The sequence below is a fragment of the Pteronotus mesoamericanus genome, unplaced genomic scaffold, assembly GCF_021234165.1.
Source record: "Pteronotus mesoamericanus isolate MK-2021 breed Mesoamerican mustached bat unplaced genomic scaffold, CSHL_Meso_final scaffold_54, whole genome shotgun sequence".
Classification (NCBI taxonomy): Eukaryota; Metazoa; Chordata; class Mammalia; order Chiroptera; family Mormoopidae; genus Pteronotus; species Pteronotus mesoamericanus.
In genome coordinates this window covers 64285931-64296034 of record NW_026555321.1, presented here as the reverse complement: position 1 = coordinate 64296034, position 10104 = coordinate 64285931, and the positions used below count along the sequence as shown (strand labels likewise).

Sequence of the window (10104 nt, the reverse complement as noted above, 5' to 3'; positions counted from 1 at the left end):
GCCTGTCTATCAAAATATTTTTACCTCTTTTCAAAGTACACTTGCCACGTGGAGGTGAATTTCTCAGCTGTAAGTTGTTAAAAGAAGTGTTTGGTTCACAAAACTGCAATCATTTCTTTACCTGTCCTTGCACTGGGCATGAAGCTCCTACTGGTACAAACAGTATTCTCATCACCTCTGTAAGATCAACACCCAGCACAGAGCCCACACAAACCAGTATTTGTATATGCTTACAGAATCTATGAAAACCTCTGTTGTCATTCTTTCTCTAACTGTACGGAGATGCAATTGAATGCAGGTAAAGCATTGCTTTAGGATAAGTAGAATTAGGTTTGAATTCCAAATACATAAAAGTCAAACAGAGCAAAATGTCTTAAAAGTTAATATGTTTTAGAATCATCTGGGGACAATCTGAAAATGCCACTGTGTTTCATGAGGCATAAGGACCAGTATGAGGTTCTGCATTTCTGACAATCTTCAAGGTAAGTACCTTATCAGAGAACCACACATCCTGTAGCAAATAACCAGACCACATATGCATCTAAATAATATTTACTTAGTTGAAATCTTCTACATCTAAAAACAACCTATGTCATTGTATGCTTTGAAGAATACATATATTAACTTTTTATCAGAATTTAAGTTCCAAATTATTACATTCATACAACTTGGATACATAATCAAGCACCATATAGATATAAATAAAAGACAATAAAACCAGATTTGAAGTTTATAGTAAGGTCTAACAAGTTGCATTGTGAACTGTTGTGTTCCTGATGTCACAGGACAGAGCTTCCCATTTCCCAAGATGAAATAGTTAGAAAAAGAGACACTGTTTTAACAGCTGAAAATGATCTACCAGGTTGTGATCTGGGGTGTGTTTATGAATCCCATAAAAATAGTTCAGCATACGTTAGAGTGATTACTTGTGTGTTTATTCTAAACAAAGTAATAAGCTAAAAATTGTAAATGGTTTGTTTTTGCTAAGGCTATATTTTAGCTTGAGCAATACCCTCTTTGAAATGCAAACAGCTATTTAGAGCAAAATCAGTCTGCTTCAGAGACAACTATTCATCTTAATCACCACAAATCCCACATTTTAGTCAATATCTCATTAAATAATATAACGGTATAATTAGTTGTTCATCTTGTGGCCAGGCATGTAAATACATGGATAAAAATTGGAAATGCAGTAACAGTAACATTTATTTTGATGAAATAAAAAAGTCTAAAATTGAAAGAAATTGAGACAGTTAGAAATTGTCATTTAGTAAAGAAAACCCAGTTGGCTCGCTTTTTTTTAGTAAACATACAGGTATGTGTAAGGAAAACCTTTGTGGGATAGGTACAGGACACGTCTTCTGGTATTTGAGACACTTTACTGAGAAACCTAATTCCCTATATTTCTAGAATTTCTTAATTTATATTTTTACATCCAAAAAGAATACAAATAATGTTATGTCAAAATGGATTTAATTAATGCTTAAATGTCAGTAATTTGGACATTCTTAATAATTTCTATAATTATATTCTGGCATCATAAATACAAAGACTTTAAAGTTATATATATTTTTATTTTGTACTAAAGAGAAACACACTATGGTAGGCAAGCACTTATACAAACAGCCTAGGAAAAAGTGGTTGATACTGAAAACCGACGTGTGGTTTGGTGGGCAGCAGATAGTGTGTCTCACACCAGCTGACATATGACAGTCGCATGATAGTCATACTGAGCACAGGAAGGTGTGTTCAGATGCACCTTCATGTACCATATGTATATTTTCATTTTATAAATACTGAGGACACGAAATGTGGAAACCATATTTAAGTGTCTATGGAAACAAAAGCCAGAATGCATTCTTCACAAGTTATACAAATGTTATATTTTATTATGAATGGGGCTACAAATGAGGTGCTGTTTTTCTGAGGAGTCCACCAATGATGTGCCCCTCATTTCTCCAAAATACAGTACCTTTATGATATAGCACATTAATTAGAAAGTCATTTTGCCATTTAACTAGTGAAATTTGGTTAAAAAAATTATTTGTTTTGAACAAATCATAATTGACGTGTAAGGCTACATTCTGCATTTATTAAAATTAATTTGAAAAAGTCCATCAATAAATTTGCAGTATATTAAGTTTATAGTCCAAGACACCCAAATTATTGTGGTTCTTTTCAAGTCATCAAACCAAATTCAGTACAATTAAAAGCGGAAAAGAATTCTTTTCAGGAAAAAAAATACACATGACCAAAAAAAAAAAAAAAAACCTTCAGTTCTGCAGACCAAGTCATTGGTAACACTGCCTGCAAAACAATCTGTTTTTTTTTTTTTCTGTAATCAGTGGGAGAAGGGCTGGAATTAAGGAGAAAAAAATATAAATGGTAAATTATTATAACATATTTAATTAACATATTTGTGTTTCAAAAACAAGTAAATTCTCAGGTAATCATCTCCAGAGAAAGTCATTTGCTCTCTTTCTGTGTGTATTTTAACACTTAATTTGATTCTACACTTAGCAAAACTACATAAAACAACTTTTGCTCTACCAGAGGAAAAAATGAGAATGAATTCTCAGTATTTAGGACCCAGAAATGAGCCCCAGATTTACTTCATTTTTATAAGAACTCTATTGAGTTCTAGTCACTAAAAAATACAGGCTCATCCAGGTTAATCTGTGAGTGGATTTAAAATCTTGCTGAGAAGCTGAGATATGGTGTAGAGAAACCACTGCCCATGGATGACCTGGAAGAGAGAGTGTCAGGGATGAACCTGCAGTTATTGGAATGGAGTCCAGCCAATCTGTGCAAAGGAGCTGGACAGTGAATCTCAGAATGACCAGAACAGACTAGCAGCACAGGCAGTTAAGAGGCTTTTGAAATTGAATGTATGGAACTGAAAGCTAATGACACTGGGGAAAGGAATCCTCCTTGAATGGCAATTTTACCAACCCTGCAAAGTAGATTTAGAAAGTATATTAAAATGCCAAGTATATTTCACAGGACACATTACAGTTTTGTCCTTTTCTGGTCATACTGGCCTTCAGCTCCCACCCTGACCTTTTCCTGATTTAGAGCCATAGATGAAAAACTCAGCAGTAAATATTTTAACGTAAAAGAGATAAAATAGGAGTAATTAAGCAAATTAAGGGAAACTATAATAAGATACATATAAATATGTTAAGAAAAGTGTTGCAGCCCATGGTTTCAAAAAGATTGTCTTTCGAAGACAAAGATTTCAGGGCTGTGGACACATTTAATCGAGCATTTGTTTTGCTTGAATGATTAATGCAAATGAATACATGGTTTAATTATCTTTTGTTTTTTTCTGATTGAATATTGATAGAGTGTCATTTGAATTGATAATATTACACATTTTTTATCCATTTTCAAAAGCAAGTCATAGACTCAAAATCAATGAAATGACTTTTAAAACTAAGGTTAATTAATAAGATAATTTATAAACTGAACTTTATACTATTGTTATCTACTGTTAAAATAAATAAGAATAAGTAAAAAGACAACATATTTTCATATTAGCACCATTATATTCTCTAATGTACAAATTTGTTTAATTAAGACAAAGCCAAAGGGGGGTAGGATTGAGTGTGGGAGGTGAGGATGGGCAGGGAAGGGGTAATTGTGGGGGTAAAATGGAAACAACTGTACTTGAACAACAATAAAAAATAAAATAAAACTAAACTGTAAAAGTGAGAACATATTTGATAAAATTCTAGATCAGATTCAATTTAAAAAAATCCAAAGGTAGTTAGTTAATATGTTAAAATATTAAATGTAATACATTCCAAGAGTTAAGTAAAACTAAACTTAGAAATCTTTTATTTCCTCATTTTAGTCAAGGATTTTATGAAATATAGTTCTCTCTCTTTTTTTTAAGGAATTCTACATATTTCTTTCCCAATTTGTTTATATTTACTATCCAATGGCTGCCCTGCCCAAACAATAAACACAGACATGCAAACCAATTCAATTTAAACATAAATCTATGTCCACCTACATTTGTTAAAATCTTATCTGTGCTGACCCTGCACACAGTACAGGCATCTAACTACCTCATTACATCTGTTGTGGATTTTTGCCTTAGCATTTAAATATTGAATATATGTTAGTTCACTGCCAATTGTTTTGGATGTATTTCTCCCTTGTGTTGCAGTTATACTTATTTGTAAAATACTTTTGTAGCTAGATTATATTATTGTGAATTTAGTTTCAAGATAGAGAAGATGGAATTTAAAAACTATATGTCATAAAAAAATGGTGGGTTAGCATTGCTTGGGGGAGCAAACTTATGCTATCCAATAAATCAACTCCTGGGACTAGATTCTGGAGACAGTCTGAGATGGGAGAATTAATAAGTAAATTATGTTTCTGAGACTCTGCTGGGACCCATGTTATACTCTTAATAAAATATTGTTTTTTAATAGGTCAATGATGATTTAGTGTCATATTCAAATAATTTTTTTCAACATAAAAGAAAATTCTAAGTGGCAAAAGGAAAGTTTCAGACTATTATACCAAATAAATAAACATTTTTTAGAAGAAGCCTAATAATTGTTAATAGTGTATCTGTCTATGTATCAAAAGGAAAGATGGTTGTACAAGGTTTAGTCTCCTGTTTACCTCTAGGATAGTTTAAACCCCTCCACCTATCCAATCCTCCTCCTTCCAAGTAATGGACCATGGCATAGTGAAAAATTCCATTTAAAAATTATGTTAGCAGAAATGTTAAAAAGCAAAAAGTGCCTAGAAAAATACTAAGCATGCTAATAAATAAAACTCTAAAACAGTACAGACCATCAGGCATCAGGCCCTTTTTTCTGTAGATTCTTATCTGTATCATACAGGCATAGTGTAGAGGGGATCATAAAATGGAAGCATAGGTATTATTTCTCAGCCTAATCATGAATACAATTTAGTCCAATTTAACAAACATTACAGTTCACATCAAATATATTTTAAAATGCCTGAATGCTTTTTTCTGCCTTGACGTCTGTAAGTGTAATTTCATTTAGCAATACTCTGTGTTTTTTAGTGTTTTGTCAATATAACCTAATTTATATCTTACTTCTATGATTGCTAGTTTCATGCAAACCTAATACTTTATTTGCTTCATTGCAAAGCATACATTTGATACTTGTTCTACTTGAAATTCTAATATATTACTATGGCCCACATAGTTTAAATTATTTAGTCACATTGTTATTAAGTTATTCCAGGAGATTGAAAGAACGTTTGATATGAAAACAGTCTTTTTTACTATTGTTTTTTCTCTGGGTCTTAAGATCAGCGAACAGGATAATCTCAACTTTAAGTGGCCATAGATTTTGACCTTCCAAGCAAGTTATCTTTATTTTTATAAGCCGTGATTTTATCACACTACAATATTTTAAACCCATATTTGCCCATCAAAATATGAATTTTGGGGAGAAAGATAATTTTAAAAACCAAAATTAATTTGGAATTCACCATGCTACATATCTTCTTACATCTTAATATTGGGACCAAAGAAGCATTGATTTGAAAAAATGTACACTGTTAACCTTCATGTGAAAAATCACTTATTCCAATCAAGAGTCATGATGAAAGGAATGAAAGGTATGTCTCTATACCCTAGAAGATTTGTAGAAGATATTCAATAAACTTAGGAAAACCTAATTGATTTTTTCTATAATCTTAAGATGTTACCATTTTTGGATATTACACATTTTTAAAAAAATGCTTAAAAAGTTTAAAAAAAAACATTCTGATGTTGCAAGAATTAAATTTTATCTGCAGAAATGTACTAATGTATTCTCTCTCACCTAATTTGGTGTGTTATTGTGACTGTTCAGTATATATAATTTCCAAGTAAGAGGAATGAATAACATTTAATAGAAAGAGCTATTCTATTTTAATAAAGAAGAATTTTCAGTAAAAAGGAACTTTCTTAGATTTTTATCAATCTAAAGATATCTCAATTTGAGAATGGAACCTATAGATATTATTGTGAGATGCATTTCTATTATGTTTTATTGATTGTGCTATTACAGTTGTCCCAATTTTTCCCCTTTTGCCTCCTTCACTCAGCACCCCTACTCTCTCAGATAATCTCCACACCATTGTTAATGTCCATGGATCATGCATATAAGTTCTTTGGCTGCTCCATTCCCTATACTATACTTTGCATCCCCATGGCTATTCTGTAATTGCCTATTTGTACTTCTTACTCCCCTTACCTCTTCACCCATTCCTCTGCGTGTCCCTCCCATCTGGAACCATCAAGTGTTCTCCATATCCATGATTCGGTTTCTGTTCTTCTTGTTTGCTTAGTTTGATTTTTAGATTCAGTCGTTGATAGATATGTATTTATTACCATTTTATTGCTCATAGTTCTGATCTAAATAAGTCTCTTTAACATTTCTTGTAATAATGGTTTGCTGATGATGAACTCCATTAGTTTATTCTTGCTTGGGAAGCTCTTTTTTTTTTTTTTGTTAAGAAATATTAGTTTTATTTAACCAGTTTTCACAGCTGAATATTTATTCTATAAAAACTTTACAGATTGTACAGTTTATATACATTTCAAACTACTGAACGAAAAAGTAGGTCCCACAGATGCAAAAATACTGCACCAACCAATCCAAGGTAAAGGCAGATTTATACACTGTACAGCTCTTCACACAGCCAGGAGGTGGTCGGTTCTAAGTATAAACTTCAAAACTGTACAAAAATAAGGTTTTGATTTTATTTCACTCTTCATACATTCACTATGGTTGCAAGCTCAGAAGCCTAACTAGTAAGAGGCATCTGTAATCAAGAATCAGTCCCCACTCCTGAAAGGAATGCAAATGTCTATTTATACAGGGCACTCTTGGACACCATACTGTACTCAGTATATTGTGTAGACATGAAAGCAGAGACCAAGAACATTAAACGTTGAATATAAGGTAGTTCTTTTTCTTTAAAAAGAAGTTTCTGCATTTAATAGTGTGCCAAAAGAATTTTAACTTATTAAATAAAATATATTCTAAGTGAACCTAAAAAATACACTTTATAAACATAAAAATACTTTTTTTTGGTGTAATACATCAATCATATCTGCAAATAGAAAACCAAAATTGGATATAAAGTAGTATTTCTCACCCAGCAACAAGAAGCATTGTAGTTATTTTTTCAAAAGGGTCAGAGATACTATTTAAATTCTACTAAAACTAACTTATAGCTTAGATATTCATACTTAAGCTGTTCAGTGATTCACTAATACTGCAAAATGAGCTTTATTCTATAGAGACAGTGGTTTCTTCATGTTAACTGGGTAAGAACCTGACATATTAAAAAAGAAGGAAAAGAAGGGAGGATCCAAGATGGCGGTGGAGCAGATGGAAACTACATTCACCTCCTCCCAGGACCAAACTGAAATTACAACTAAAAAAGAAGGAAAAAAAGCAATCGATTTTTTTCAGCATAAATCCTAAGCATACTTTAGTTTGGGGGTATGTGCATCAGTGGACTTTTTATCAGAAATATCCTAAAAGATTAAGCCTTACTTTTAATATAGACATTTCATCTAAGGTATCTGTACCTTCTTGGAGACAAAAGCTCATCTCAACATTTTTCTGTATCTTTATTTGGGGCAGGGGAAGTGAGGCTGTATAGTACCTCTTTAGAGTCTGTTCTAGAAGGATAAAATAAGGAAAACAAACATTATCCCAGACTTTTCTGCCATCCCAAATCAGCAAAACACACTTTCCTTTTTTATACAGTACAAGTCAAAGATAACAAAAATTAGAGATTCAAAGAGCAGTCTAGAACTCACCATTATATTTTCATACTTGTGTAAATATTAAGAATAAAATAATAACGTCTGAACAAAGGAGCTTTGTAGTTATTTATTTTAAAGTTACAGTACTTAAAAACTCCTTGATAATAAATAGCTTGACTGTTTTGAGACCTGCTTCCAAGCGCGGGCTAAGGGTGAACTTGTTTCAGGCTGTGAGGATGGATTAGGGTACCTTGGAGCCCCACATGTCCTGCTCTACAATTCCAGTGTCATCAGCAAGCAGCCTGCCAATCAAAACTCATCGATCTTCCTCTGCAAGTATTTTAACATGGAGTCCATCCCCTGGGCAGAGCCCCAGATTTTCTTCAGCACTTCACACTCCCTCTCATTGGCCTGCTCCAACTCCACCTTCATGTTACAGCGCACAAGTGCTTTGGATTCCTCAAGCACAACTGGATTGCATGAGGCAAGCTCCTTAATGCGAACCATGACTTCCTGGGTGAAGGTCCCGGGCCAGAACACCTGTGAGACCAGGCCTTTCCCGCATGCCTCCTGTGCTGTCCGCTTACGGCCACTGAGCAACATTTCATTTGCAGATGCTCCTCCCATAATTTTGGGAAACATAACCTGGTGGAACAGCCATCTGGGCTCTGTCCGAAGGTAGTATAGGGTGTTTGAAACCAAGCCTTTTCATTGGCCCAAACCACATCACAAACAGGCAAAATGGATGCTCCTAGTCCAATGGCTGGGCCATTTACTGCTACAATAATAGGCTTCTTAAACTGAATGAAAGTATTCACGAAGTTTCTGATAGCTTCTGCCATTTTAGTGCTTTCTCTTTTTCTGTCATCTGTTAAACCCGGTATAAAATAAATAAAGTCGAGACCACAGCAGAAGACGCTGCCCACGGCACTAAGCAACACAAGCTTGCTGTCGTCGGCAGCAGCCGTGCTCAGGGCGCTCTGGACTTCTTTCATTACCTCTGGATTTAGTGAGTTATTCTCTGATGATTTTGTTGATAACAAGATGTGGGTGAAGCCATCCTGCTTCCTGACGACAATATCTCTGTATCTGTAGGTACTTTCTGTTTGCCTCACACTGAAACGCAACCGCTTGTCAAAAGGCTGGTCTCTTCTGTCGTCAAGAAATTTCCTTTTCCAGGCTGTCGCTCCTTTTCCATTAACGGCTAATCCCGTGGCCATGGCTGCAGTCACGGGGCCAGACACCTGAGGCACTAGAGGGTGTATTCGGGGCCTGCTCCCCATTCTAGCTCGCTCTGCACCAGGGCTCAGTAAAGCTCCAACTGGCTTTTCGGCTACCACTTCTGGCGCTACTGTGTTCTCCTGACCCTGTTCAACGGGGTCCAGTTTCTCAGGGCTCTCACTCTGAAAGCCGTCCACTGTGGTCCTGCTCTTAATGGGACTCTTAGGCACAAGTATCTTTATACCTGATTTTGCTAGGTCCATATTCTTCCGGTTTGAGAGAGATGGATCTGTGTTTTTCCTGAACTTCTGGCTGGCAGCAAATAACTGTTTTTGGACTCGTGGTCTTTGCCAATCACTAGTGATTTGGGAGTGGTCTTAGAAAAGTTGCTGTTGGTAGATCTGGAAATCTGTTTCCTAGCGTTATTTGGAGAGGTCGTATTTGTTCTGGTTAATGTGCTTGCTTTCTGCTTTTCAGTGTGGCGTCTGTTAAAATCATGAATATATTCCTCACAGTTCACAAGATGCTGTTCTGGTTCCCAAGTATCATCCTCACTGTCATAGCCTTTCCACCGAACCAAATATTCTGTCTTCCCTTTTTTGTTTTTCCTTTTGTCAACGATCCTTTCAACCTCTTACAGCTCCTCGGAAGCCATGGTGGGCACTGGAGTTGCAGGGAGGTGGGAAGGGCAGGGTTGGGGCGAGGCGCCGCCGCCGCTGGGCGGCCGACACTTTGTTTCAGTTGGGTCCCTGCGTGGCCTGCGCTTCCTGCTCCTACTCCCGGCCCGGGGAGTTCAGCACGGAGGAGCCTTTCACACTCACTGCCAGTGCGGCCGGCCGGGAAGCTCTTTATTGTCCTTCAATTCTTTTTCTTTATCTTTTATTTTATTATTTTATTGTAATCTTTTATTGTTCAAATAAATTTGTCTCAGTTTTCCCACCACCACTCTCCCCTGCCCCACACACCCCATGACCCTCCCTCAATCCTTCCCCACTTGGGAGTACTCCGTGGGTCCTCATACATGCTCCTTGACTTCACCCCTCCTCTTTACCTGTTACCGCCCATCCCTCCTCCCTCACATTACTATAGGTTCCTTTTTTTATTTCAATGTACCTGGTTAT

At 35.6% G+C, this 10104-nt stretch overlaps 1 protein-coding gene across 1 annotated transcript; it reads right to left on the bottom strand.

Moving 5' to 3' along the window:
• Window positions 1-8036: 8036 nt before the first annotated feature.
• LOC129087849 (chromodomain Y-like protein) lies at window positions 8037-9638 on the bottom strand. Its single transcript, XM_054594874.1, is given in 3 exon segments — window positions 8037-8407; window positions 8410-9314; window positions 9317-9638. Coding segments are annotated over 3 exon segments (1563 nt in total). The 3' UTR covers window positions 8037-8071.
• Between the last annotated feature and the right edge of the window lie 466 nt (window positions 9639-10104).